This window comes from Chiloscyllium plagiosum, chromosome 27 (assembly GCF_004010195.1).
Source record: "Chiloscyllium plagiosum isolate BGI_BamShark_2017 chromosome 27, ASM401019v2, whole genome shotgun sequence".
NCBI lineage: Eukaryota > Metazoa > Chordata > Chondrichthyes > Orectolobiformes > Hemiscylliidae > Chiloscyllium > Chiloscyllium plagiosum.
The window spans coordinates 14,010,334-14,026,382 of record NC_057736.1 but is presented as its reverse complement, the minus strand read 5'-3'; the positions used below and the strand labels follow the sequence as shown (position 1 = coordinate 14,026,382).

The following is a 16,049-nucleotide window of genomic DNA, read 5'->3' as shown; positions in this document are numbered from 1 at the left end:
TCTATGCTACTCTCTCCCCACCCCCACCCTCCTCTAGCTTATCTCTCCACGCTCCAGGTTCACTGCCTTAATTCCTGATGAAGGGCTTTTGCCCGAAATGTCAATTTCGAAGCTCCTTGGATGCTGCCCGAACTGCTGTGCTCTTCCAGCACCACTAATCCAGAAACTAATAAACTGCAGCTGATCACGGGAGAATAGCCTGCGCTTTGACACATACCTGACAGTTCCATCCTCTGCTGCACTCCAGAATGTGTTAGGCCACATGGGAGCGGCTGCAATTCGCTTCACACGATTGGTGTGCTCGCCAAACATATGAACAGTTTCCTTTACTGTCAAGTCATGGACATGAACCTTGGAGTCAGCAGCTCCAGTAATCAATGTGCGGTCGTTTGAGTGAGGCAGGAACTGAAAAAAAACGGAGTAGTAAAAATAAAAGCAGTCTTATCCACAAGTGCCAACATGTAGTAAGCAGTGAAGGGAAGCAGAATTAACAAGTGGATCCAGTAAGAATACGAAGTTTGCTGAATGCAGTAATTGTCAGTAAATACCTTCACTGTGAATATGTTGGCCGTGTGTCCAGTGTGCATGGTCAGCAGTTTCTTGCAGCTGAAAGGATCCCAGAGAATGGCGTGTTGATCATCTGATCCGGAGGCCAACAAACTACAGTTTAAAGAGAGAATAAATGTCTGTGTGTGGTGACACAGAGGCTGGAATTTCAGAGGGGAGCTGGTGGTGTTTGGAGGTGGGAGGTGCAGGAGGCAGGGAGTGATGGTGGTGACAGAAAGACAGTATGTGCCTGAAAGAGCTTAGAAGTGGAGGTCATTACTTACTTGCCCTTCTCATTCCATTCCAGACAGTTTACACACCCAGAGTGACCCTACAGAACAGAAAGGAAGAACAGAAATAAGATTCAGATACCAAATCAAAGCCCACAGCTTACAAATGTACGTCACAACACATTATTATGGAGTCTAAGAACAGGAGCTGGGTCATTCCAATTAGAACAAATGCCTATTGAAGACTTTAATAGATATACTTGGAGTAGTTTTGACAGGGAGAAACAACTTCCAGCGGCAATTGGACGAGACAGATATAAGGCAAGTGGCAAAAGAATTAGACAGGTAATGAGAAAATAAATTCATAGTAAGTTGCGATCAACACTACACTATACTGTTGGAAAGGGAGATTCAATGGCAAATTTCAAAAGGAAATTAGATAAACACTTATAGATGGAAAACTTACAGCACTCTGGGAGAAAAAAGTGTAGTGGAATAGAACCATTTACATTGCTCTTTCAAAAGGCTGGCCACAGTGCACTGAATGTTACAGCAAAGAAAGGAGTCAACAACTTTCACATGCCATGCATTTAATCATCCATGTTTAGCAGGGCTACCAGCAGTTCAGACATCTCACCTCCAGCTCACACTCCAGGCCCAGCCTCTTGATGAATGGATCAATGACATGATATCGACGCTCGAACTGTAGAGTGTTCCTTTCCTATAGAGGCAAGGGGCAATGTAAGATACAGACAGGACTCATCACGTTTTTCCAATCACCAGACTTGGCCCACCCTTATCATCTAACTCTCTCAAAGCAGGCTTCATCCTCTCAACAGCAGTAGTGGCAAATCTCTGCCCTCCCTGACACAGCTCACACTGCAGCATGCACAAACAAGACCAGGAACACACTTAGTACCTTTATCTGCCGCTGGATAATGTCCCTGGTTATGTTAAGTGGCTCCATTGCTCTCAGGTCAGACGGTCACAGGATAGATGGGATCTGCTGTTTCTCACTGTGCTGTAGATTAACACCCAGTTTTACACAGAGTGCAGAAATACAGAAATAGCCCACATTTAATCCTGGCAAGGAACAGCACACAACACAGGAATCTGAAAAAAGACAGCAGAGGATTCAAAAAACTCCATAGGCAGTGGAGAACAGCACTCGCCACTAAGATAACAATAACATGCACTTATAACAGCTGAATATTTAGCACTATCTGAAAACAGGAGATGGAAATGATTTGAGGGGATTCCAGAGACTAAGGCCGAGGCAGCCAACAAAATTCGAGCAATAAAAATTAAAAATTGAATGAATGCAGAGATCTCAGGACTGAAAGAGGGGAGAAGGTGGCTTGGCGAGAATGAAGCAAAATAATGAGAATTTTAAAAAATAGACAATACAACATTGAGAGCCAATGGACTGAGGTGTATTCTTTGTTGGGAGAAGGCAGAGGAGCTGAAAATGTGTTGCTGGAAAAGCGCAGCAGATCAGGCAGCATCCAAGGAGCAGGAGGATCGACGTTTCGGGCATGAGCCCTTCTTCAGGAATGAGGAAAGTGTGCCAAGCAGGCTAAGATAAAAGGTAGGGAGGAGGGATTGGAAATGCGATAGGTGGAAGGAAGTTAAGGTGAGGGTGATAAGGTGAGGGTGATAGGCCAGAGTGGGGGGTGGAGAGGTCAGGAAGAAGATTGCAGGTTAGGAAGGTGGTGCTGAGTTTGAGGTTGGGGCTGGGGAGGGGGAATTAAAGTATTGAGCCACAGGGTGGTTGGGTTGGTTGGTGCGGGTGTCCCAGAGGTGTTCTCTGAAACGTTCCGCAAGTAGGCGGCCTGTCTCCCCAATGTATAGGAGGCCACATCGGGTGCAGCGGATGCAGTAAATGATGTGTGTGGTGGTGCAGGTGAATTTGTGGCGGATATGGAAGGATCCCTTGGGGCCTTGGAGGGAAGTAAGGGGAGGCGCAAGTTTTGCATTTCTTGTGGTTGCAGGAGAAGGTGCCGGGAGCGGAGGTTGGGTTGGTGAGGGGTGTGGACCTGATGAGGGAGTCGCGGAGGGAGTGGTCTTTTCGGAACGCTGATAGGGGAGGGGAGGGAAATATATCCCTGGTGGTGGGGTCCATTTGGAGTGGTGGAAATGACGATGGATGATACGATATATATGGAGGTTGGTGGGGTTCTGTCCTGGTGGCGATTGGAGGAGCGGGAAGTGGAGGAGATGTGGTGAAGAGCATCGTCAATCACGTCTGGGGGGAAATTGCGGTCTTTGAAGGAGGAGGCCATCTGAGTTGTTCGGTATTGGAACTGGTCCTTCTGGGAGCAGATGCGGCGGTGATGAAGGAATTGGGAATATGGGATGGCGTTTTTACAGGGGGCAGGGTGGGAGGAGGTGTAGTCTAGGTAGCCGTGGGAGTCGGTCGGTTTATAGTAAATGTCCGTGTTGATTCGGTCGCCCGAGATAGAAATGGAGAAGTCTAGGAAGGGGAGGGAGGAGTCTGAGACAGTCCAGGTAAATTTTAGGTTGGGGTGGAAGGTGTTGGTAAAGTGGATGAACTGTTCAACCTCCTAGTGGGAGCACGAGGCAGCGCCGATACAGTCAGACCAAAGAGAAGGAAGACCTAAGAGATGACATCCTAAGGATTTGGGTGGAGGACAGTCAACACAGTGGGGTTTTTGGGTGGCTAAGGGTGGGGGAGAAAATGAGAACAGTTACAGGAGTAGTCTGGAGGCACTTCAATCTGGCAGTAAAAACAGGAAGGTAGAATATTATTGAAAAGGTGGGAGGGGAGCAGTGGGGAAGGAGATATTGAAGAACTCTTCAGGATGGAGACCTGGTTGTCCCAGTGTATGAACTACAAAGTTAGTTCGCAAACACAGCAAGTGCTTAGAAATGTGAATGGAATGTTAAATTCATTGCAAGGAATATGAAACATAGAAGTAGAGAAGTTTTACTGTAGCTGTACAGCACCTTGGTAAGGCTATGTCCGGAGTACATGTACAATTTTGGCTCCTTATTTGAAAATTGATATTACATCAGAAGCAGTTAAATTAAGGTTCACTCACTCGATCATTCCTGAGATTAAATGCTAATGGAGAACAGTTGAATGGGTCAGACCTACATCCACAGGAATTTAGAATAATGAGAGGTAATCTTATTGAAGCACACATGATCCTGTGGGGACAATAAGGTGGTTTCTGAGAGGATTTTTCCTCTTGGAAGAGACCAGAACTCAGGAACACAGTTAACAATGAGAAGTCTCTCTTGAAAGGTGGAGTTTGTTTTTCTCTCAGAAGGAAGTTTGTCTGTGGAATTCTCCCAGCAGCACCAGCCCCAGAAAACAATTTGATTTATTCAAGGATAAGCAAAAATGATTTTTGCCAAAGATGACGTTTTGGGATTTTAGACTGGAAAGTTAAGGTCCCAGTTTAGTGGTGATCTTATTGAATGTGGAGTTAGTTCGAAGGGGTGAATAACCTACTACTGCTCCTCAGCGCTACTTTATGAGAAGGAAATACGAGGGTGAGAAAGTTGCACGGAAGAGTTTACGCGAGAAAACAATGGTGCCTTCGGAGAGAGTTCGGGAATGAGGAAAGGATGGCACAGGGGGCACTCAGTTGAAAAAGATGACAATATGGTGGTGGGGGGTGTTAGTGGAATTACGATGCCGTGGGGGAAGAATGATGTCACTGAGGTCGGGTTCGAGGGGCATGACACCGCCAGTTTGGGGACAATTGACAACACTGCATTGAGAAGGGAACGATGGGGTCCAGCGTTGAGGGAAATGACACTACAGTGTGGTTTTGGGGGGTAATGATGACACGAAGGTAGCTGGGTGGGGGTAAACAACTACAGTAGTGTCACAGGGAGGTGATATGGGGAGGGGGGGCACAGTACTACAGAAGGGGAGCGTCAGCAATAGGAGGACAACTTGGGAGTGAATGGTGGCCACGCAGGTGGAAGGGAAAACAGAGAGAAAACACCAGGTTTGGGGGTGGGGGCGTCGACAGGCGAAGAGATGTGGGAAGTTGGGTCGGAGGGAAGGACCGGAGAAGAGGGGGGGGGGGGGAATGTGAACGACATGGAGCAAGGAAGACGCGGGCTGTGTTACTGTAACCGGCAACTTCGAGCTGGGCCGCCCGCAGTCAGACAACCCGAGCCCGGCGACGGAACACCGACTCAGGCCCTGTCAAGTGTCACAAGTTGACAGCAAGTCACGCATCAGAGGCCTCGAGCATACCCGCCGCTTCTGTAGGCGACTCCATGTAGGCGCCGAGTGCGCGGTTCCCTGCCCCGATCACTCCTTCAGGCTGGTCCCCGGTCCCGGCTCCGCTAGGCCCCTTTCCGCGCACAGAAACTGCGTCACCACGTTATCCCCGCCCACTCCCTCCTGGGTGACAGCAGAGCTGACCAATCACTGCCTTCAACCCACCCCATTCTGCCACCAGCATCCAATCAGAGCAACATCAGCCCGCGGTGTATTAATGTAATGACAATGGGCGGGGCCAAGGGCCTCCTGGGAAATGAAGTTTGGAACAGTGGAAACCATGGAAACCGGACTGGATCCCCCAGTGACCGGAGTTGGATCTCAGGGAAACCATGGAAACCGGACTGGATCACAAAATGACCGGAGTTGGATCTTGGGGAAACTATGGAAACCGAACTGGATCACTCAGTGACCAGAGGTGGATCTCAGAGAAGCCGTAATTGGATCCTCCAGTGACTGCAGTTGGATCCTGGGAAAACATGGAAACTGGCACTGAATCCTTCCAGTGAAAGGAGCTGGATCACAGGAAACCAGGGAAAAAAGCACTGCATTCTCCAGTGACCAGAACTGGAATCTAGTTAAACCATGGAAAGCTGCACGAGATGCTCAGTGACTGGAGCTAGATCCCAGAGAAACAATGGAAACTGGCCCTGGATGCCCCAACCTATTGAACCTCTCCCTATAGCTCAAATCCTCCAACTCTGGCAACATCCTTGTAAATCTTTTTTGAACTCTTTTCAAGTTTTACAACATCCTTCCAATGGGAAGGAGACCAGAATTGCACGCAATATTCCAAAAGTGGCCCAACCAGTGTTCTGTATAGCCACAACATGACCTCCCAACTCTTACATTCAATACGCTGACCAATAAAGGAAAGCATATCAAATGCGTTCTTCGCTATCCTATTTACCTGCGACTCTATTTTCAAGGAATATGCATCCAAGGTCTCTTTCTTCAGCAACATTCTCTAGGACCTTACCATTAAGTGTATAACTCCTACTCGGATTTGCTTTTCTAAAACATAGCAACTTGCATTTATCTAACTTAAACTCCATATGCCACTCCTCAGCCCATTGGCCCATCTGATCAAGATCCCGTTGTACTGTGAGGTAACCTTCTTCGCTGTCTACTACACCTCCAACTTTGGTGTCATCTGCAAATTTACTAACTGTACCTCCTATGTTCATATCCAAATCATTTATATAAATGACAAAATGTAGTGGACCCAGCATTGACCTTTGTGGCACTTCACTGGTCACAGGCTTCCAGTCTGAAAAGCAACCCTCCACCACCACCCTCTGTCTTCTACCTTTGAGCTAGCTCTGTATCCAAATGGCTAGTTTTCCCTGTATTCCATTAGATCTAACCTTGCTGACTAGTCTCCCATTGGGAACCTTGTCGAATGCCTTACTGAAGTCCATATAGGTCACATCTACTACTCTGCCCTCATCAATCTTTTTTACTTCATCAAAAAACTCAATCAAGTTCATGAGACATGATTTCCCATGCACAAAGCCATGTTGACTATCCCGAATCAGTCCTTGCCTTTCCAAATACACGTAAATCCTGTTCCTCAGGATTCCCTCCAACAACTTGCTCACCACTGACATCAGGTTCACCGGTCTATAGTTCCTGGCTTGTCCTTACCATCCTTCTTAAACAGTGGCACCAGGTTAACCAACCTCCAGTCTTCCGGCACCTCACCTGTGACTATCGATGATACAAATATCTCAGCAAGGGGCCCAGCAATCACTTCCCTAGCTTCCCAAAGAGTTCTAGGGTATGTTACAACACGGGGTAAACCCTCCTGCTTAATTTAAACTAGGAACACTGACAGGATTTATCCCGTGCAGTAATCTATGCAAATTCAAGAGGCCAAGAACTATTTACAGTAAAAATTAACAACTTTATTTCTAAAGTATAACAGAGAATAATTAATAAGCAACTATTTACAACTCCTTCCTCTAACTTAGCTTTTACTTTCCCTTCTATAATAGTAGTCCAATTAAACCCCCAAATAAGATTTACCAAAAGTTAAAATTTTCAAAATCAGCCAGCTGTTGAATCTTTTCTTTATATCTTCCTCAGTCATCTTCTTTGGGATTTCTGTTTCACAGGTTACTGATCGATAAAGGTACCTTTAAGAGAGCTATTCTCTGGGCAGTCTGCAGATGCTGTAGGCTTGGCAGTTCTCATCTCAACTGTTCAACTTTCCCTGGTCTTATACCCCAAAGCATCGGATTGTGTCATTGGCATTTAGGATTGTCAATATATGAAATTCAATCTTGATTAGAGTTTGGTATTTTTCGGGGTATAATTTAAACCGATTGGCCTAATTCTAATCTGTTTTGTCATTTCCAGGCAATCAGCTACCCTAGCTACTGGACCAAAAGGTTACATTATATCTTGTTCAGAACACTTGGTGCTGACAGGTAGTTCTGCTAGCTTTTAATTCTCTTAAAGGTACAGTACACCCACATTGTCATAACAGGTACACCTGATCAGGTCCTGGGGATTTGTCTACCTTTATGCGTTTCAAGACATCAGTACCTCCTCCACTGTAATATGAATATTTTTCCAGATTTCACCATCTATTTCCTCACATTCTGTATCTTTCATGTCCTTCTCCACAATAAACTCTGATGCAAAATACTCATTTAGTATCTTCCCCATCTTTTGCGGTTCCACATAAAGGCAGATTGGAAAATAGCTAGTGTAACTCCTTTATTCAAAAAAGGAAGGAGGCAGTAAGTAGGAAACTGCAATTTAACATCTGCCAAAGGAAACATTTTAGAAGCATTATTAAAGATGCAGAGAGACTTGGGTATCTTACTGCATGATTTGCAGAAGAATGCTGTGTTTAATTGCAAGGGAACTGAATGTAAGGCAAGGGAGGTTGTATTTCAGTTATACAGGGCATTGGTGTCACTGTACTTATGGAAGGATGTTAATGTTTTGGAAGCAGCTCAGAGAAGGTTTCTTCAATTAATATCTGGAATGAGTGGATTGCCTATAGAGGAAAGGCTTCAACAAGCTAGGCTTGTATCCTCTGAATTTTCAGGAATATATGTTTTAATTGAGTCACTGGACTCTTCTAAAAAATCAAGAAAAGTCAGGTGACTTAATTGAAACATATATATCCTTAGGGAATTTGACCAGGTAGATGTTGAAACATGTTTCTCTAGTTGGAGAATCCAGAACTAGGGGTCATATTTTAAAAAGGTGTGACCATTTAAGGCAGAGATGAGGAAACATTTTTTTTTTCAGACGGCTGTGAATTTTTGGCATTCCTTTTCTCAAAAGACAGTAGATACAGAATCTTTAAATATTTATAAGGCAAAGGCAGATATATTCTTTATTACCAAAGGGATGAAAGATGATCAACGGCAAGCAAGAATGTAAAGTTGAGGTTAAAATCATATCAGCCATGATCTCAGCGAATGGCAGAGCATTTCAATAGGCTAAAAGCTTTACTTTTGCTCCCATGTCTTATGGTCTACATGATGTGGAGGTGCCAGCGTTGGATTGGAGTGGACAAAATCAGAAGTCACACAACACCAGGTTATAGTCCAACAGGTCTATTTGAAATCACAAACCTTTACAGCACTGTCCCTTCATGAGGTGACTTCACCTGACGAATAGCAGTGTTCCAAAAGCTTATGATTTAAATAAATCTATAACTTGGTGTCATGAGAGTTCTAACTTCATGGTCTACATACAGACTAGGCAGTTTCACACCAGCATGTCAGTCATGTCCCAACTTTGTTGTTGCTTGTTTTTAAAGAAGCTTGTCCTCCAATTTATAAACTTGGACTGGTGATAGCTTGGCAAGTTTGTCCTACTCTGCCTTCCAAATCTGATTTTTGCTGGTGACACTAAGCCCACATCCAGACGTGTAGCTCTTGGGTACAGCAAAGCAATATGTTTTGCCACCCCACACTTTGTGATAAATGCTTTAAAGGTCCGAGCTGTTAGATTAGATAATGTGGTGAGGCTGTTACATGGTTTACACCCGAATTGTCACTTTTGTTCCTGAAAAGTCTCCCTGTACATTGTAGGCCATTGACAGATATTATCTTTTCAGGTGTATTGAATAGATGAAATATGACGCTCATTGTTTCTGACATAGATACAGTAGATGTGTACTTTAACTGTCTGACAATTGAAAATTTTGAGAAGTAGTTGCTAATTAAGAGAAAATTGTCACCATTCGTGGTGAATGAAGGTGTAGAGGTACTTTGTTAATGATTTGGATACGAGAATAAGAGGTACAGTTAGTAAGTTTGCAGATGACACCAAAATTAGGGGTGTAACGGACAGTGAAGAGGGTTACCTCAGACTACAACAGGATCTGGACCAGATGGGCCAATGGACTGAGAAGTGGCAGATGGAGTTAACTTCAGATAAATGTGAGGTGCTGCATTTTGGGAAAGCAAATCTTAGCAGTACTTATACACTTAATGGTAAGGGCTGAAAAATGTGTTGCAGGAAAAGCACAGCAGGTTAGGCGGCATCCAAAGAGCAGGAGAATCGACGATTCAGGCATAAGCCCTGAAGAAGGGCTTATGCCCAAAACGACGATTCTCCTGCTCCTTGGATGCTGCCTGACCTGCTACGCTTTTCCAGCAACACATTTTCAGCTCTGATCTCCAGCATCTGCAGTCCTCACTTTCTCCTACTTACTGGTAAGGTCCTAGGGAATGTTGCTGAACAAAGAGACCTTGGTGTGCAGGTTCATAGCTCCTTGAAAGTGGAGTCGCAGGTCGATAGGATAGTGAAGAAGGTCATAGAGATGTACAGCATAGAAACAGACCCTTTGGTCCAACCCGTCCATGCTGACCAGATATCCCAACCCAATCTAGTCCCACCTGCCAGCACCTGGCCCATATCCCTCCAAACCCTTCCTATTCATATACCCATACAGATGCCTTTTAAATGATGCAATTGTACCAGCCTCCACCCCATCCTCTGGCAGCTCATTCCATGCACGTACCACCTCTGCGTGAAAAAGTTGCTTCTTAGGTCTCTTTTATATCTTTCCCCTCTCACCCTAAACCTATGCCCTCTAGTTCTGGACTCCCCGACCCCAGGGAAAAGACTTTGTCTATTTATCCTATCCATACCCCCCATAATTTTGTAAATCTCTATAAGGTCACCCCTCAGCCTCCGAAGCTGCAGGGAAAACAGCCCCAGCCTGTTCAGCCTCTCCCTTTAGCACAAATCCTCCAACTCTGGCAATATCCTTGTAAATCTTTTCTGAACCCCTTCAAGTTTCACAACATCTTTCCGATAGGAAGGAGACCAGAATTGCACGCAATATTACAACAGTGGCCTAACCAATGTCCTGTACAGCCGCAACATGACCTCCCAACTCCTGTACTCAATACTCTGACCAATAAAGGAAAGCATACCAAACGCCTGCTGCATTTTTGGAAAGCAAATCTTAGCAGGACTTATATACTTAATGGTAAGGTCCTTGGGAGTGTTGCTGAACAAAGAGACCTTGGAGTGCAGGTTCATAGCTCGTTGAAAGTGGAGTCGCAGGTAGATAGGATAGTGAAGGCGGCGTTTGGTATGCTTTCCTTTTTTGGTCAGAGTATTGAGTATCAGAGTTGGGAAGTCATGTTGCGAATGTACAGGACATTGGTTAGGCCACTGTTGGAATATTGCATGCAATTCTGGTCTCATTCCTATCGGAAAGATGTTGTGAAACTTGAAAGGGTTCAGAAAAGATTTACAAGGATGTTGCCAGGGTTGGAGGATCTGAGCTATAGGGAAAGGCTAAATAGGCTGGGGCTGTTTTCCTTGCAGTGTTGGAGGCTGAGGTTTTTCAAGTCATGAGGGGCATGGATAGGATAAAAAGACAAGGACTTTTCCCTGGTTTGGGGGAATCCATAACTAGTGGGCATAGGTTTACCTTGAGAGGGGAAAGATATAAAAGGTACCTAAGGGGCAACTTTTTCCACACAGAGGGTGGTGCATATATGGAATGAACTGCCAGAGGAAGTGACGGAAGCTGGTACAATTATAGCATTTAAAAGGCTGAATGGGTATACAAATAGGAAGGGTTTAGAGGGACATGAGCCAAGTACTGGCAAATGGGACTAGATTAAGGTCGGATATCTGGTTGGCATGGACGAGTTGCACCAAAGGATCTGTTTCCATGCTGTATATGTCTATGACTCCATGACCATTATCCCATGCTAGATGGTTTGTTCATCATGTGCTTCCCCTCCAGGCAGTGACAGGGCAGAGCTGGGGAGGGGGAGTTTTCTATGGTAACTGAAGAGGCCAATCCTGGAGCTGACTCTGCTGCTGGCACAGCAGGTTCTGTTTGAAGTGAGTGGGTGGGACTCCCTGGATTCTACACGCTCCTTCTGCTTGGCCTCTATGTGTTCCATTTAGTGATGCTGGAAGTGGTTGGCACCTTCACAAATGCTTCTTCAGTTTGTGTATTTTAGGGCAAGCGATTTCCACGAGTTGACAGGGATGTTGTATTTGCTTAGGAAGGCTTTCAGGGCATCATGTCTTGTTTCCTCTCACATGCCACAAGGTCAGATTGGTGTGGATGAGTTTCAGTGCTGTATGACTTTATGAATACATCGACAATGGTCTGTAGTTCATCTTCTAAGTGTATGTACATGCAGGCATCAGCTGTATGCTGCAGCATGAAGTTGGGGTGGTCTCGTTTCTGGCCAGGAGGTGAAGGTTGAACAGTTTCCCCATTCGTCCTGGAGGTTAGTTCAACTCTGGAGCTTCATGGAATTAGGGTGGAGTGTTGTGGTGAGGAGATGGAGAAGAGCATTAGTATGATGACACAGTCATGCCTGACCCCAGTTTGTACCCATATTGGGTCTGTGGTGGATCCATTGGAGAGGATCATATCTTGCATGTAATTGTGAAGGGTAGGCAGAGACTAGTGACAAATTTCTATGGGCAGCCCAGCCAAATTTGATGAGGATATTCCTCAATCTCTCATAGATTACAGTTGAAGGCTTTTGTGAGATCGAAGAAGGCCATGTACAAAGGTGTGTGCTGTTCCCTGCACTTTGCTTGGATTTGTTGGGTTTGAAAATCATGTCCATTGTGCCTCTTGATGGGCAGCGGTTGCATTGAGAGTCATTGAGGGAACAGCCCTTCAGCCACTTATGGAGGCAATTGAGGAGGATTCTCATGACAACCTCTCCCGTGGTAGACAGTAGAGAAATCCTCCATAATTTCAATAGTTCAACCCGTCTCTTGAGGCTGGCCATAATTACAATCTCTTGAGATCTGCCAGCACACTCTTCTTTCCAGACAAGGGTGATAAGGTCATGGATCTACATCAAGTGTCTCTCCACAGTATTTTTGTCCTTCAAAAGAGATTTCATCTGTACTAGAGGCCTTGCTGTTTCTCAGTTTTCTTGACCTCTCAGTGGGTTGAGACGGTAAGGGATGGAGTCAAGAGCACTTGACGTGAAGATTGAGTCTTGGTCAAAGAGGTCTTCGAAATGCTCTCTCCAGCAGGCAGTCAGTGCCTCTTGGTCTTTGCTGAGCAACTGTCCATTTTTAGCTGTCAGTGGAGTAGGTCTCTATGTACTTGGATCATGGGTGGCTTTGATCGCTCTGCAGAAACTGCACACATTCTGAAATTGCTGAGTCCCCTGTGCTGTTTCCACACACCATCTATTCTTAGCTCACAAGTCGTTGCATCTTGGCCTTCAGTTGCCTGTGGGTTTGTTTCCTTTCTTGAATTTTGGTGGAGCTGCCAGTTTGGGAATGCCTTGCATTTGTGGTCTGGGAGATTCTGGATCTCCTGATCATTTTCACTGAACCAGTCTGGTGTATCCTGGTCATGAGGCTGAGTGTCTCCATGTAGGTGCTGACTGTGGTGAATTTAGAGTGTGGGCACTCTGCAGCTCTCGTATGTTGGTCTTTGCAAGTTGGCTGTGAGGCACCACCTGAGTACGTCTTCACAGGTTTTCTTTTTGAGTCCAGCAACATTAAGTCTCCTGCAGCAGAGTTTTTTCTGTCTCCTGGTTTGGAGTCAGGTTGATGGAGAGATGGTACAGCAGATTAGGCAGTGGTTGGTCCAGCAATTGTTGGCTGCAGTCATGGCGTGGGTGGAAAAGTCATCGTTGTGGTCCCTCACTTGAATGATGAAGCAGTCGCTTCACTGCCAGTTCTGGTCCAGGTGTAAACACTTTGTTCTCTTTAAAATGTATACCTCTTGAGATACCTTGTTCATCTCCATATCATCAAAAGTCCATGTCAATAACTGTTATGTCGTGTCAGGCCATCCTTTATTAGGCCAGCATTTAATGCCCATCCCTGATGACCTTGGACAAGAGGTGATGACCTGTCTTCTTGAACCACTACAGTCTTGGGGGTGTGGGGAGGTGTGTGGGGTGTGTGAAAAGACACCCACAATACTGTTAGGAACAGAATTGTGAGATTTTAACCCTGTGCTGGTTAAGGAACTAGTTCAGGATAATTAGGATGGTGTCTGACTTGGAGCTTCAGGTGTGGTTGTCCACATGCATCTGCTACTGTCTTTCTTGGTAATAGAGACTGCAGGATTAGATGGTGCAATTGGAGGATCCTTGATGAGTTACTGCAGTGCATCATCTTGCACACACTGTTTCCACTGTGTGATGAAGGGAGTGAATGTTGGAAGTGCCAATCTGCATGCATCCAGGCACAGGGAGTATTCTATCACTCTCCGAGCTGGGCCTTGTAGATGGTAAACAGGTATTTCAGTGACAGGAAGTGAATTACTCACTGCATTTGACTGGTTCAGTTTCTGGTTGAAGGTATCATCAGGATGTTGATATTGGGGGATGGTGAGGACATTGAATATCAAGGGTGACAAGTTGGATTCTCTCTTGCTGCAAACAATCATTGCCTGGCACTTGTGTGGTGCAAGTGTTACTTGTTACTTTTGGACCCAGCCTGGATAATATCCAGATCTTGCTGCAAGTCTGGATACAGAACTGCTTTAGGATCTTAGAGGTTGAGAATAGTGCCGCACATTGTGCAAACATCCCCATTTCTGACTTTATAATGGAAGGTAGGTAATCGATGAAGCAGCTAATTGGTTCAGCCTGTGGAATTCCTGCAATGATATCCTGTGGCTGAGACAGTGCTCACCAAACACAACCATATTTTCTTTATACCAGGTATGTTTCCAAGCAGCAGAAAGTTTTCCCCCTTATTCCAATTGACTCAATTTTTGCTTGTGTTCCTTGATGCTTAGTCAAATATTGCCTCAATGTTAAGGGCAGTCACCTCACCTCTGGAGTTCAGCTGGACAAAGGCTTTAATGAGGTCAGGAACTGATTGGCTCTGGCAGAACTTATACTCAGTATTAGTGAGCAAGTCATTCCTTTGCCAATGTCACTTGATAGTACTATCTATGACCCCGATAATGATTGCAAATAGCTGAAAGGGCACGGATTGGCTGCACTGGAATTGTCCTGTTTTTTGTCTTCAGAACATACCTGGACAATTTTCCATATTGTCAGGTAGATGCCAATGTTGTAACTATACTGGAACAGCATGGCTGAGGAGTGGCTAGTTATGGAGCACAAGTCTTCAGTACCATTGTTGGAATGATCACAGCCTTTCCAGTTTTCAGTGTCTTCAGCTGTTTCTTGGCATCACATGTAATGAATTGAATGAGCTAAAGATTGGCATTTTTGATACTTGGGACTTCAGGAGGAAGGCGAGATGGCACTTGCGGCTGAAGATCGATGCAAATATTCCAACCTAGTAGAGAGCACTGTTGTTCTGGGCTTCCCTGTTACTGAGGATGGGTTTTAATTGTCCAGTGATAATCCTCCTATGATAAATTTTCAATCTGCCTTCGGTTAAAGTCATAGAGTCATAGAGATGTACAGCATGGAAACACACCCTTCGGTCCAACTCGTCCATGCCGATCAGATATCCCAACCCAATCTAGTCCCACCTGCCAGCACCTTGCCCATATCCCTCCAAACACTTCCTATTCATATGCCCAGTCAGATGCCTTTTAAATGTTGCAATTGTACCAGCCTCCACCACATCCTCTGGCAGCTCATTCCATACACATACCACCGTCTGCGTGAAAACGTTGCCCCTTAGGTCTCTTTTATATCTTTCCCCTCTCACCCTAAACCTATGCCCTCTCGTTCTGGACTACTCTACCCAGGGGAAAGAGCTCATCTAGTTATCTTATCCATGCCCCTCATGATTTTGTAAACCTCTATAAGGTCACCCCCCTCAACCTCAGATGCTCCAGGGAAAACAGCCCCAGCCTATTCAACTTCTCCCTATAGCTCAAATCCTCCAACCCTGGCAACATCCTGGTCAATCTTTTCTGAACCCTTTCAAGTTTCACAACATCCTTCCAATAGGAAGGAGACCAGAATTGCACGCAATATTTCAAAAGTGGCCTAACCAATGTCCTGTATAGCCACAACATGACCTACCAATTCCTGTACTCAATACTCTGATCAATAAACGAAAGCATATCCAACACCTTCTTCATTATCCTATCTACCCGCGATTCTCAAGGAGCTATGAACCTGCACTCCAAGGTCTCTTTATTCAGCAACATTCCCTAGGACCTTACCATTAAGTGTATAAGTCCTGCTAAGATTTGTTTTCCCAAAATGCAGCACCTGACATTTATCTAAATTAAACTCCATCTGCCACTCCTCAGCCCATTGGCTCATCTGATCAAGATCCCATTGTAATCAGAGATAACCCTCTTCGCTATCCACTACACCTCCAATTTTAGTGTCATTTGCAAACTTCCTAACTATATCTCTTATGCTCACATCCAAATCATTTATATAAATGACAAAAAGTAGTAGACCCAGCACTGATCCTTGTGGCACACCACCGGTCACAGTTCCAATCTGAAAAACACCTCCACCACCATCCTCTGTCTTCTATCTTTGAGCTAGTTCTGTATCCAAATGGTGAGTGCTCCCTGTATTTCACAAGATCTAATCTTGCTAACCAATCTCCCATGGGGAATCTTGTTG

General features: G+C 45.1%; 1 protein-coding gene across 1 annotated transcript in view; it reads right to left on the bottom strand.

Moving 5' to 3' along the window:
• The window catches only part of wdtc1 (WD and tetratricopeptide repeats 1), a 44,556-nt gene extending 39,358 nt beyond the window's left edge, over window positions 1-5,198 (bottom strand). Inside the window, exons 1-6 of the mRNA XM_043717461.1 lie at window positions 5,014-5,198; window positions 1,696-1,889; window positions 1,414-1,497; window positions 831-877; window positions 549-660; window positions 218-405 (exon numbers count right to left, since the gene is read on the bottom strand). Coding sequence (XP_043573396.1) covers window positions 218-405; window positions 549-660; window positions 831-877; window positions 1,414-1,497; window positions 1,696-1,743 — 479 coding nt within the window. The 5' untranslated portion in view covers window positions 1,744-1,889; window positions 5,014-5,198. The remainder of the gene's footprint in view (window positions 1-217; window positions 406-548; window positions 661-830; window positions 878-1,413; window positions 1,498-1,695; window positions 1,890-5,013) is intronic.
• Window positions 5,199-16,049: the final 10,851 nt, after the last annotated feature.